The sequence below is a fragment of the Brachyhypopomus gauderio genome, unplaced genomic scaffold (genome assembly GCF_052324685.1).
Source record: "Brachyhypopomus gauderio isolate BG-103 unplaced genomic scaffold, BGAUD_0.2 sc34, whole genome shotgun sequence".
In the NCBI taxonomy this organism is placed as follows: domain Eukaryota; kingdom Metazoa; phylum Chordata; class Actinopteri; order Gymnotiformes; family Hypopomidae; genus Brachyhypopomus; species Brachyhypopomus gauderio.
In genome coordinates, this window is record NW_027506866.1 from 570,001 (window position 1) to 584,484 (window position 14,484).

The window sequence follows — 14,484 nt, forward strand, 5'->3', positions numbered from 1 at the left end:
GGACTATTTAATGCTTTATAGGCCAACAGAAGAATTTAAAAATCAGTTTGATATTTAACCAGGAGCCAGTGCAACGCTGAGAGAGTAGGACTAATGTGATGGACTTCTCAAGGCCTAGTTAGGACTCTGGCTCTTGGATTCAAATGCAGCAAGTTGGACTTTCTTCAGGGACTGTTTAGAGCATCCAGTTAAAAGACAGTTACAGTAGTCCAATCTTGATGAGATTGTGGACCAGTTTCTCTGCATCTGATACCGAACATACATGTCTCAGCTTGGCAATATTACATGAAGTTGCAAAGGCAGCATTAGTGACATTGCATATGTGTGTGAAAAATGAAAGATCCAAATCACTAGAGACACCTAAACTTTTAGCAGTAGATTCAGGTGTTACTGAAAAGCCATCTAGTGTAATAAGAAGATTCGACCAATTGCTTCTTGCAGTCTTGGATCCAAGAAGTAACACCTCAGTTTTATCAGAATTTAGAAGAAGAAAATTAGACGCCATCCAGTTCTTTATTTCTTGGATGCAGTTGTCAGTTTTGGTAGTAGTATTGACATCATCCAAATGAGAAGATATATATAACTGAGTATCATCTGCATAGCAATGGAAGCTAATACCATGCCTACAAATGCTTGCTAGCCTATATAATGAGAATAACATGGGACCCAATACAGATCCTTATGAGTATTCATTATTTTCAAGTACAAATTGGTAACAATCGTTCAGGTAGGATTTGAACCAGGAGAGTGATTGACCTTTATCTGAGAATATTAAGAGATTTTAAGACTACTTTAGACGGTTTCAGTGCCGTGGTGGGTCTAAGCACGTTAGGTCTTGCAGGGCCTACAGCCATGTAGCCAGGTCAGATAGGAGACAGTAGGAAGCATGAGTGTAGTTCCTCTTAGATGTTCTGCTCCCCTGTGCTGTAGGAGGTGAGTGAGCAGGAGAAGCTGAGGGAGACGGTCCAGAAGGACCACACGCTCCTGAGAAAGAAAGAGGAGAGACTCAGCCAGCTGGAGACGTCACTGGCAGAGGAGGTAACACACACACACACACACACACACACGCACGCGTATGCCTGCACCCACACACTTACGTACAAACCCACATTAATACCTACCTGGGCTTTACAATGTTTTTCTCAGCTGTCATGTGATGAAGGCGAGCGGCTGGTGGGAGATCGGAGAGTCTCATTTGATGTCAGAGACTCAGAGACGAGCAGAGACGAGTATGGCCAAGAGGAGACGAGTGAGAGACAAACTCTGAATGCACAACACGCACACACGGGCAGACATTTTGAGAAGGCACTAATTTTGGTTTTCACAAAGTTTACTGCCATAGTTTTTTTTATGGTGGCAATTTGTATTGATTCTAGATTGTGAAGAGTGATTAGATGAATTGCAATTAATTGCAAAGTCATTCCCTGTGATGAAAATGACATTTTACAATACAAAATTACAATACAAAATTATTGCATTATGGCTCCTCCATTTCAGTTCATGGAGATCATTTCAGTGATGATCTCATTAGCTCAGGAGATAAAAAGTTGATGAGGATAAGACAGCTGACATCAATCCGTCATGCTGATTAGAAGAGAAGACTGGTTGCTTTAAAAGGGTAGTGGTGCGTTTACGTTTTCTCCTGTTAACCATGGTCACCTCCAAGGAAACACGTTCAGTCATCATTGCATCAAAAGGGTTTCACAGGCAAGGACAGTGCGGCTTGTACGATGCACCCCAATCAACCATTTATCCAGTCACTAAGGACTTTGGGGAGAGTGCTTCAAGTTGCATGAAGGAGGCTTCAGGGAGCGTCTCCTACAGGAGTGTCTCCTACAGAGGAGGCAGCTATGAGCCTCCTCACACCATCAAACTCCCAATGTTGCCTAAGCAAAGCACAGCCATGAATAAGAGAAGATATCAAAACATCCTTCCAGAACAACTTCTCCCAACGATTCAGGAGCAGTTTAGCAACAAACAATTATGGACTGTTAATAATTGTACTTCATTATATCACATAAACATTTGACAAAAGGTTCTTAAAAAAATAAACTGAGGAAGCAAACTGTGAAAACTAAAAATTTGCCCACAACTGTAAGCAGCTCTAGAGTCCACTCTGGTCTTGATGGTTCATAGTTGTCTGATGTTTTTATCTGTCTAGCAGTAATACACCCAAACCCTGGTCTTCCTCTCTGTTTCAGCACATGCAGTGCCAGTGAAAGTGCAGCAGTTAGCAGAGTACCTGCAGCAGATCTCTGGCCAGCTGAACACAGTGCTGGGTGCACTGGGATCTCTCACTGGGAGGACCGTCCAGCCCCTCCCTCAGCCACCTCCGTCCTCCTCCTTCCCTCCTGCCCCGTCCTGGGCATGGACACCAAGCCCCGCCTCCTCTTCATTGGCCAATCAGAACAGTTTCTTACACTGTTCTGTCCCAAAAACACACGGGTCTGACCTTCATTTGAACTCCCACTGGAGCAAACTCTTCCCTGGTACGTAGAGACAGACACACCCCAAACATTAGCAGTGATGAGCAGTGGTCACCTCAGTGGGCTGCAGTAACTTTCACTAATGCTTCATTTCTTCATCACTCGTAAAACCTTTAAAATACAAATAGAAAACTTCTGCCTCTCCCTCAAGCACAAACCAGTCACTGCTGGATTTATAGCCTTTTTTGCATAGTTGATGACCTCCATTGATTTTCTGTGCTTGGATAATGCCGATCTTTTCCAGTGCAAGTGTGGTGCAGTGTAGAGACCTGCTTCAGATTAGCTTAAATCTAAACCGCACTACCTGTATTAGGACTGCTCTGATTTTAGGAGTTTCCATGGATACCAGTGCCCGCTATCCCATGAGGGCTACCAGAGCATATAGTGGATACACTCCAGCAAGGTGACTACACACACTTGCACACCTGTGCAGGCTCGCTCACAATCTCTCACTCTCACTCACAGAGTCAGTGCTGCTGTTGATTTTGAAAGGAAAATTGATGAACTCATACAGTGCTTTTCCATTATGTGTGTGTGTGTGTGTGTGTGTGTGTGTGTGTGTGTGTGTGTGTGTGTGTGTGTGTGTGTGTGTGTGTGTGTGTGTGTAGTCTCTCCTCTGAGCTAGATAGCCAGAGGCTGCAGAGACTGATTGAAGACAACAAAAGGTGGCTGGAATCACAACGCAAAGACCCAAATGTGTATCCTTTCACAATCTCTCTCTCCCCCTCAGCTTATACACATGTACGTATCACACACAAACCAGTACGGGAACAGAATGCATCATATTTTCACACACACTCTCTTGCACCCTTGTACTCTCCTGAACCTCTGCCCAGGCCTCTCTTCACACGCTACCCAGCTGCCCCACCCACCAATGGGCTGGTCCAGCTCGGCCTGGACGAGAACAATCAGATCAAGGTCTACCATTACCGAAGAGGCACAACCCACTGATGTCCGTGTATGTCCAGTGCAAACATCAGTGGATAGACAGAATACAAACATGCCATCAGCATGTACACATTACAGGTGATGTTGCTGACAGTCAAGGCAGATTTTGCATAGTACTTTGAAATTCTTTTTTGATAAAAACATTTCTCATCTAATTGAAATTCAGATGGCATATCTAACTGTAATTAGTGATTAAGGTATTTCCGCCTACATAACACATTGCAGTGGTGGATTATACTTATTAAGATGGCGGTGGCAGTGTTGGATGTGGCTAAAACGAGCTGGAACGTCGTCTTTCCTGCAGGTGCTGAACCTGCGCTCTGGCGTGTCCCGCACGGCGGTGGTGTCCTTGAGGGAGTTGTACTCCAGCCTGCAGAAAGGGATGGACCAGGAAATGGAGGCTACAGCTAAGGTCCTCCTCCACAAAGCAGCGGAGTCCAATGGCTTCATCAGGCAGGACATGGACACAGCTCTGGACAGCATGGTGCAGAACTGCACCCCCATTCGGAGCATGAACGCCCTTCTCGCTGGAGGACTCTGGTCAGTTAGCATGCAGTGAGCTTTAAACTGTGGCTTTCAGATAGCAACAACAGTCACAAGAAGCTAACACAGCACTAATTTTGGCTGTTGTTTTTTGCTGCTGTTTTTACCTCTCCAATGTTCTTTCAAAATATTGCCCTGGCCTATATCAATATTTTTAGTTATTTATCCTCTTATATGTTATTTTTATTGCGTTCCATCTCCGCTCTGCTGATCCAAACTGCCCTTCACAATGCTTAAAAAATAGGCTAGTTAGCTAGCTCACAGAGGACATACAAACATTTTCTGTTTAAAAATACACATGTACACTAACTGGTGCAAGCTAAGCAATCGAATATAATATGATCATTTGATTGTGCACTTAGATCATACATAAGGGTTTTAAGTTTCTTTATAGAAGTTAAAAGTTGTACTGTATACATTGGATGGATTAATAGTTATTACTATTATTATAATAGTTATTTTTTTCCTTCTGTTTTCCTCAAAAGTCATCTGAATGCTGCAGTAAGAAAGTGTACTGCTCGGCACTTGGCTACTTTGGTAGAGAAGATTGGTGCTGGCCGCTTATTGTCTGGGGCGAAAGACATCACACCGCGAATTATTCCTGCAGTCCCCAAGTTGGCACAGGACTCTTCACAAGAAACCAAGTTAGTACTGGGATCAGAACGAGAATTCTACAAAGCTTATTCAGTTTCCCAGATAGTAATATTTTGCTGATTCTTTTAGTCTCCTAGTCTGATACTCTGAAGTCAGCAAATGCTGCTAAATTGTAGAGTAATAGAAGCACTATCGTGTTTTCTAGACACAGACAGCCTTGTAAAATTGTGCTGGTAAGATAAATGGTTGGTGTGCTGTGAGTTACGGGTCCCTCACGGTTCTCTCCTGTTTTGGGGTCTGTTCCTCGTCTCAGGCGCTTGGGCCGGCGTATGCTGCTGTTCCTGTCCTCCCACCATGACTTTGATAAGATGGTGGAAAAGTGCATCCCTGCTAAAGACCTGGCAACCATCAGGGACACTGTCCACACTCTGAAATCCAAGGTAGAGATTCATGTTTGGATACATGATGAGGATTTTTTATCCCATCCACTATGCCCCATGTTAACTCATTAAACAAATGTATGTGTAGACATATATTGTAAACAAATACTCGAGTACAGGGCAGTGTGTGGCACCACACATTGTATTTACAGTAGGGCATGCACAGTGTAGTTCCAGACCCTGTAGTTAAAGGACAGAGCATGGTTCAAAATGAACCGGCTTGAATTTCAAATACATTTATCAAAAAACTATTCTTTCAGAAAGTCATTCCACTGATATGCTAAGAGATGCCAGAGATAAAAAAGATAAAAGATTTACCAGAAATACTATAATTCCTATATTAATTAATAATATTTATAATATTGATAATAATCATTCCAGAGAGTTACCATAGTTACCAAATACTGTCACTTTAATTGAATGAAATCTTTCTAGGTTAAGAAAATGCTTCTGTAATAACCCAGTGCTGTCCAGGGTTGATTTATTTATCATTGTTCCTTTTAAATGTCCTTTTTATAGAGCTGGTTAGGGAACTTTACCCCTGCAAGCCACAACTGGTTGAGCAGAAGGTGCTCCCTCTGCTCTGGTACCTCCTGGGGACCTCCAGCAACAGTGGTACGGTCCATGGGAGGGGTGGAAGCGTGAGAGGGGCCACTGTCCACCTATGCCAAGCCCTTCATGCTCACATGGGCCCCGCGCTGCTGGACTGCGCTGGTTACCAACCTTCCAATATCCGCAAGAGCCTAAGAGAGATTGTGAAGAACCTCCCGACCACATGAGAGCTGCCAGCCAGACCTCCAGACCAAAATAAAGCCCAACATGGATTCTACTTGAGGATGGAGATGTTTGTGCATTTCTTACTGTGCCTGCACTCTAAATGAAAGAGAGAGGAAGAAAGTCAAACGTTTTTAACATTTTGAATTAGCAGAAAGCTAAATCCTTAAACTCAAAAGTCCTTTTAAATAAGGAGCACAGATTTTAGTGAATCACATCAGGTTTAACACACCTAGGAGCTCTGCTCTTTTTGCACTTTTGATAACTGTTGTCATGGTGACTATAGATATATATTGTTCTATGATTGTTATTTTCTGTTGACATATCCTGAGGTAACTGTGCAGAATGTAATTTATCACATACACAAGAAACAAGGGTCTGGGGGGTATTCCACGAAGCGAGCTAACTCAGTAAGCCGGGCTTTTTAAGACAAGCCTGGCTCATTTTGCTCAAATTCGGTTCCACGAAAGAGGCTAGACTTGAGCCTCGCTCAGTTACTACAGCAACATATACGTTTGAACTAACCTGCTCTGTACCAGGCTAGAGTTGAGGCTTAGCTTAGCGGGACCGCTTCTATTGGCTGAGCAGTGTGATGTCAGTCTCGCCATCCGGGAAACTGAATTGAGGAACAAGGTTCCACTGCAGTTCTATCCATTAAATTGCTGTGGATGTAGCATATAATATCATATCTTTATACATTTAATTGAGTACTGTAATTATTACTTTGGAATGATTGCAGGTTATTATCAAAATTTAATAATTATATTTCCAAATGCAATATATATTTCGATCTTAAGAGTACATATTCATTGTTAATCAGTGAGGTTTCTGTACATTTTAATGTATTGGTTTAATCTTCACAAATTCAGGTCAGTGTAAAATGGAATACAGTGTCTAATCGCAGTTATGGTGCAGAAACATACATTAGTATAAACTCTATATCACAAAAAATACAATTCTTTGTACCTGAGTATTAATAATTATTAATACTGAGTAATTTAGGTGGATACTTTTAGGTATATATTTATCCCCATACTTCCTCTTTTGTGTTCAAATTACAAGCAAATCATATCACTCTGCAATTTATATATGTTCAGTATAAATAATGTAAATGTGTGGTTAACTTAATGGTGCAAAAAGGAAATGGACACAGACAACTACCTTACCAAGATTTTCATACAGGTGATACAAATAATCCAAAATGTAGGCTATAAAAGAGCAGCTAACAGTGAAGGCTGAAGGCTGATTGACCATGGCATGCCCATTTGTAGAGAATCCAGTAGATGAGGGAGCGTGTATAGTGTGCAGAGCATTCATGCTACCAGCTCCAAGGTCATTCCAGGACAGGACAGATCCACTGGGTTTTCCAGATGACTACTTATTTGTTCAGAAGACACAGTATTATATATCTTTGTAAATTACTGGGGCCATATATTGAGAAGACCACTAGACGTTGTAAAGCTCTTACCAAACCCCAAACGGTCTGTATCACTTTGCGCTTCTTTGCCAGTCATGCATTTCTGTACAGTGTTGGGGATGCATAACATCTTAGTAAGGCAACGGTCTGCCGCGAAATTCGAAAGGTTTACCTTGCGCTTAAGCGTTTCCTTAATATATTCATCAAATTCCCTGGTCACAGAGGCATCCTTCCCATCCTTTTCAGAACAGCTGGCATGTATTCATGAGAAGTAGTGTTGGTTTGATCAGTAACTTGGAGTCAATCAATCAATCAATCAAATTTTATTTATATAGCGCTTTTTACAACAGTTGTTGTCACAAAGCAGCTTTACAAGTGCCGAGTCCTAGCCCCCAGAGAGCAAGCCAAGGGCGACAGTGGCAAGGAAAAACTCCCTAGTTTTTTTGCATGAGGAAGAAACCTTGAGAGGAACCAAGACTCAGGGGGGGAACCCATCCTCCTCTGGCCGACACCGGTCACCATGACAACAACAACAATTTAGACAGAAAGAAAATAAAGAAAAGGAAAAGATGTAGTAATGTCCATCATGGTGTAGGTTTATCCGGTCAGGCAGTAGGGGGCTGGCACTGGAGTTAAATGTATATGACTTTAACAGATGCTCTTATCCAGAGCACTTACCAAAGTGCTTTGTATTCATCTTAATCAACTATTTCATGCTAAAATTCATTCAATTCAAAACGCATTGAATTCTCTAGGATTTTCAAATGTCATTGGTGCTATAGACTGTACTCACATCTGGATAAAGGCTCCATCTGTACCCATGGAGGCAGACTATGTGAACCAAAAAATTATTTCACAGCATCAATGTACAGGTACATGCAAGTTTTGCCTACCCAACAGAAAATGTAAAGCATGTCAGTTCATGGGTTTGAACAACTTTCACCCTTTGTCACTTTTGCCATTGTTCTAAATGGTTTGCACCAGCCAATTTCTATTCTCCAACATTGAGGTAAAATGGCCCGGCTCTGTGCACAATATTTCGTGCCTCCTCACTGGCACAGAGGTTTGCCCAAGGTAAGAACACTCCAACCACACAAAATAGTGCAGATTTGGCCTCAGTGTTTAACTCATCTCCTTATAATTGTAGGTGCTTTTCCTGGCTTATTGCTTAGGGATAGGGGTTACCCCTGCCAACCTTTTCTCCTTACCCCATATGCAGACCCTACAACAGATGCAGAGAGGAGGTTCAATCGTGCACATTCTAAGACAAGGGCATGCAGTGAGATGGCATTTGGACAGTTAAAGAGCAGATTTAACTGCTTGCGCCATCTCAGAGTCACCCCTGAGAGAGCCTGTGATATCGTAGCACCCTGTGCAGTTTTGCACAATGTGGCAATACTGCAAAAAGAAGAAATGCCAAGAGTGCAGTTGGAGCAATGGGAAGATGGTATTTTAATTGCAGACCACATGGATGGTAGAGCTATGAGGGACATGTATGCAAACACTTACTTTGGTTAAGGGAATATTTTGTTTGCATTTGTTCATTAACACTATTAACATAAAACAAGACGGCTTTTTTTTGGAAAGAGAAATTTATTAATTGTCTTGCTGAGCCTGTGGACAGAAGAAACTTTGATTTACTTATCTTGCAAAAACAAGCATATTAAAGTGAGACCTTTTTGCAAATACTCACATTTTTCTCCATTTTCTTTATTTCAAGCTCCAACTTCCATATTTTTAGTTTTTTGTATTGCAGATCTGCTTTTTTACATTCTATATCTTGGAGCAAGAACCTTTTGTAGATCTCACTAATCTCAGATTCCTTTAAGACTGAAGTATAGTCAAGATTGAGAAGTATTTATTCATGTTGAACTGCATAACTACTACTCACGTGTTCTCTTGCAGAGGTGTGAGCTCTGGACATGGAGGCCTGAGGGTCTTCTCTCTGTTCTTCCATTTCCTTTAAATACAACACAAATCATGAGATCACACAGCACATTAACAGACAGATACATAGACACACACGCCTTACAGAACAGGCAGACACTGTGTCCTCATTCTCCTGTACCATCCTGGATGGTCCGGCAATCTCCCCCTGCAAACAACAAATTAAGACACATAAATGTTAACGATCCTCAGGGTTCAGTCATAAGAAATAGGCTGGTTTATGGTACTCACATCATTGTCAAATACAGGAGGGTCTAAAAGAGTCCGCACACCCCCCACCACTGTAGTCATCAAGAATACAATAATACTATGATGTAGCCTGTAAGAACAAACATGTAAAATCTGAGAAACAACTGAACCTACCTTTAACATAAGGCTGTGTATCATGAGGACAGACAGGATCAGATGATGTTCCTCCTTCAATTCCCACAATGATGGGGTGTGCGCTGTTTTGCTCTAAAGCAAGGTCTTCTGCAGGAGTGAGGGCTGCTACAGGAGACCCACCACCAGCAGCAGCAGTAGCAGTTTTCTTTCTGGTTGCTAAAATATTTTATATAGTTATTTAATATGGTGTTTTACCTTTTCCTGCACATTGGACTAATCAACTGTACTTACCATTCTGGAGTATATTTTTATATTTCACCTTGACCTGCTGCCACGTTCTCTTAACCCTGCTCATGTTACTTTTAAATCAGGAAATTATTAACATTATTAATTTACTATAACACTTTTAAAATGCCAATGAATGGATTAAATTACACTACCGTTCAAAAGTTTGGGGTCACTTAGAAATGTTCTTATTTTTGAAAGAAAAGCAGTTTTTTTTTCCAATTTAGCTAACATTAAATGCATCAAAAATACACTCTATACATTATTAATGTGGTAAATGACTATTCTAGCTGTAAACATCTGGTTTTTAATGCAATATCTACATAGATGTATGGAGACCCATTTCCAACAACCATCACTCCAGTGTTCTAATGGTACATTGTGTTTGCTAACTCTGTAAGGAGGCTATTGGATATTTAGAAAACCCTTGAAAACCCTTGTGCAAGTAGGTTAGCACAGCTGAAAACAGTTTTGCTGATTAGAGAAGCTATAAAACTGACCTTCCTTTGAGCTAGTTGAGAATCTGGAGCATTACAATTGTTGGTTCGATTAAAATAACAAAATGGCCAGAAAAAAAACAACTTTCAATTGAAACTCGACAGTCTATTCTTGTTCTGAGAAATGAAGTCTATTCCATGCAAGACATTTTGCAAGAAACTGAAGATTTCCTACAATGGTGTGTACTACTCCCTTCAGAGGAGAGCACAGACAGGCTCTAACCAGAGTAGAAGGAGAAGTGGAAGGCCCCGCTGCACAACTGAGCAAGAAGACAAGTACATTAGAGTCTCAGGTTTGAGAAATCGACGCCTCACAGGTCCTCAACTGGCAGCTTCATTAAATAGTACCCGCAAAACGCCAGTGTCAACGTCTACAGTGAAGAGGCGACTCCGGGATGCTTGCCTTCAGGGCAGAGTGGCAAAGAAAAAGATTAATATGGGCAAAATAACACAGACATTAGACAGAGGAAGATTGGAAAAAAGTGTTATGGACAGATGAATCAAAGTTTGAGGTGTTTGGATCACACAGACGAACATTTGTGAGACGCAGAACAACTGAAAAGATGCTGGAAGAGTGCCTGACACCATCTGTCAAACATGGTGGAGTTAATGTGATGGTCTGGGGTTGCTTTGGTGCTGGTAAAGTGGCAGATTTGAACAAGGTAAAAGGAATTTTGAATAAGGAAGGCTATCACTCCATTTTGCAACACCATGCAATACCCTGTGGACAGCGCTTGATTGGAGCCAATTTTATCCTGCAACAGGACAATGACCCAAAGCACTACTCCAAATTATGCACAAACTATTTAGAGAAGAAGCAGGCAGCTGGTGTTTTATCGGTAATGGAGTGGCCAGCGCAGTCACCAGATCTCAACCCCATTGAGCTGTTGTGGGAGCAGCTTGACCATATGGTACGAAAAAAGTGCCCATTAACCCAATCAAACTTGTGGGAGCGGCTTCTGGAAGCATGGGGTGAAATTTCTCCAGATTACCTCAGCAAATTAACAGCTAAAATGCCAAAGGTCTGCAATGCTGTAATTGCTGCTAAGGGAGCATTCTTTGACGAAAGCAAAGTTTAAAGTAGAAAATTATTTCAAAAAAAAAAAAAAAACATTATTTCTACCTTGTCAATGTCTGGACTATATTTCTATTCATTTTGCAACTCATTTGATAAATAAAAGTATGAGTTTTCAGGGAAAACACAAAATTGTCTAGGTGACCCCAAACTTTTGAACGGTAGTGTATATGCTCACGCATTTAATCTGTCTGCAATAATATGCCAAGCAGCTTCTCTGGCTTTATTAATACAGGATGTGTTGCCTTTCTTCATAATAACGTGTTTATATTCCTCATAAAGACGTATGAGTAGCTCCTGTTCAGCAGAAGAAAAAAAAAGCTGCTCGTTTCTTCAGCTCTTTCGACATTTTCTTGCCTTTTCGAATATCGATTAGTGAAGCTGTGTAAATACTGTGTGCATGCGCATGTTCGCCGATTACAAAAGCCTGGCTTGAATTAGTGGGAATAGGTTGCGTCTGGATTTCATTAGTGGAACGGAACTAGACGGAAGTGAACTGTTTGGCTAACTCAAGCGAGGCTCACTCTAATAAGCGCCGCTTTCATAAGCTCGCTTCGTGGAATAGCCCCCTGGTCAGCTAACGAGCTATCCAAACGCTAACGCAAATAATCCAGGATAATCCAGTCACATAAGAGGAAATATAATTAACTATACTGATAGGCTACCAAAAAAGTAGGCATGTCCCGCGTGTCTTTGCTCCCCACCGCAAACTTCAAGGCAACCAATTAACCCTAATAAGTTCAATCTACTTAAAAAACAGAGGTAACTCGTTGCCTCAAAAAAATTAAGTAATGGCTTCTGTCAAAACTAATATAATTGAGTTGTATGGATACAATTCATACTTATATGATTTAAATAGAGTGAACTAATCAAAAGTTGAAATTACTAAATTTACTCAATTTAAAATTACTCAGTTGCTTTTACTTGTTAATTTAACTTTTGTTGTGATGTTGGATTTGGATCCTTTTGCTTAGCACTAGCATTAGCAACAATATATTTTGCTTACCCTTTAAACATAATATAGGAATTAAATGTAACTATTGTTTTAAATGTGTCCGAGCTGTGAACCCGAGAGAGGGCCTTAGGAAATCATGATGCGTAAGGAGTATAAACGAGAAGGTGATTGCTCAAGCAGAAGTGGTGAACTAATAATGCTGACATGGGTGAAACATGAATGTATGACATCCTGATGTATGGTGACCTCGGGTCAAGCAGACAGTCCAGAGACAGGAACCATATGTATAAGAGATGTTAGGTTTGGAGACAAAGAGAGAAGTCTTGTTTGTTCGAACAACAATACCATGTAAGGCATAGAAGCAGATCTGTGCTTGGGCGTGGAGAAATCGTATATAAAGACGGCATGTACAAACACTTGTTGGGTCTCTCTGATGTTAGAATGTGAGATCCCCAGAGATATCTCTGTTTTAATAAAGGCATTTTTGCTATTGCTATAATTTTGGTATGTGGTTCCTGCTACAGTATTAATCACTACACAGTTACAAATAACTTAAGAGATACTTATGAGATTTTTTATTATTAATACTTAATTGTTATAATTATTGTAAATGAACTTCACTGACAACACTGGTTTCATAGATATGAACTTGTTTATTATCATTTGGCATCAAATAACATTTTAAACCATTACTGCTTTCAGTCAAAAGCAAAACAGTGTGCTTCATACAAAAGATCAAGTGAATGACAAGACATAGGCTATAACGTGACATGAACAGAGTTTCTATAATAAAGTTATTTTTGAGCAATAAAATGCTTGCTAACGTTAGCAGCAAGCTAGCATTATAAGCAATCTATCCAAATTAATACATTGCTAGCACATGTATAAAGGAGTTAGTTCCTGCCACACAATCTAATTGGTTAAGAACTGCTCCAACCGATCAGATATTTCACCATAACGCCACAGCTGTGATGAAGAATACAATTGTCTTTATTTTGTGTCTGCATTATCACACACTGTTAAAAAGCTTCTCCAAGTCACGTGTTTGCCAAAAGTTTAATAGACACTAATTAGTTCGGCGCCCCACACACAGGACGTATACGGTGTACATGTAATGTCACAGAAATTCAGTGGATAGAATTATTAGTAGGAAGTATCATGTATTGATTTTTTATTGCAAAGGCCCTAATGGGGAAAATACCTTTATATATTTCTAATCTACTTCCATTTCAATCTAATTTATCTTATTTATATAATACAAAATCACAAAATAAGTTGCTCTTAGATAGCCCATTAGAAAGAACAGAGTTGGTCATGGTGAGCGGTGTCGGCCAGAGGAGGATGGGTTCCCCCCCTGAGTCTTGGTTCCTCTCAAGGTTTCTTCCTCATGCAAAAAACTAGGGGAAAATGGCTTTTTCATTGTATGCGCCTTATGTTTGGAATGAGCGTCAAGCTGTCTTAAACCTAGGCTTCTTACCCTCTCTGAAAATGTGTTGTGTATAGAAGTATTGTATGTCATTGTGTATAATTGTTTTGTTCTGCAAATATTGGCCAGGACTCCCTGGGAGAAGAGTTATTGTAACTCAGTGAGATTCCTCCTGGTTGAATAAATGTTAAATAAAAATAAACATATAAAACAGATGATGCATCTGAAATAAACATAATTTAAAAACAAAATACTAAAATAGGCTAAAACAAACAAAAATGGACTAACAAACAAGCAAAAAAGCCCAGACACTGCAGTATTGAAATTCTGTAATAAAGTCATTTTTTTCAGGTAAGAAGAGCCTGCTGAGGGGTAGTTCAAAGTCAAAGTCTACTTTATTGTCAAATCTGTGATACGTGCGGGACATACACAGGATTGAAATTACGTTACTCTCAGACTCCATAGTGCAGCGGTAAACATTTACTTAAAATTAACATTAACTAAAACAGTAAAAAAAGGAATAGTACAATAGTAACGGTAAGTACAATAGTAAAGATAAAAAATATAGCTGAGTTGTTTATATATATAATAAAATAAATAGAGGTCTCTGAAATTTACATTCAAGTAAGTGGCGTATGCAGCAGTAAGTAAACATACTGTATGTGCAAAGTGAATGTATGAGGAATCTGGTGTAATTACGATTAAAGTGAACGTATGCAATGAATTAGAAATATAATGTGCAAATGTAACAGGAGTGCAAATTGAAGAAAGAG

General features: G+C 40.3%; 2 protein-coding genes and 1 long non-coding RNA gene across 3 annotated transcripts in view; 2 read left to right on the forward strand and 1 right to left on the reverse strand.

The window, feature by feature from the left end:
- Positions 1-1,592, forward strand: part of LOC143485466 (uncharacterized) — an 11,115-nt gene extending 9,523 nt beyond the window's left edge. Inside the window, exons 13-15 of the mRNA XM_076984908.1 lie at positions 931-1,038; positions 1,147-1,249; positions 1,498-1,592. Coding sequence (XP_076841023.1) covers positions 931-1,038; positions 1,147-1,249; positions 1,498-1,592 — 306 coding nt within the window. The remainder of the gene's footprint in view (positions 1-930; positions 1,039-1,146; positions 1,250-1,497) is intronic.
- Positions 1-14,484, reverse strand: part of LOC143485399 (uncharacterized) — a 54,644-nt gene that overhangs the window by 24,224 nt on the left and 15,936 nt on the right. The gene's annotated exons all lie outside the window — the stretch shown is intronic.
- Positions 3,330-6,934, forward strand: LOC143485447 (TOG array regulator of axonemal microtubules protein 1-like). Its single transcript, XM_076984893.1, has 5 exons — positions 3,330-3,512; positions 3,739-3,974; positions 4,463-4,621; positions 4,885-5,011; positions 5,531-6,934. The coding sequence occupies exons 1-5, from the start codon at positions 3,498-3,500 to the stop codon at positions 5,654-5,656; spliced, it is 663 nt and encodes a 220-aa protein (XP_076841008.1). The 5' UTR covers positions 3,330-3,497; the 3' UTR covers positions 5,657-6,934.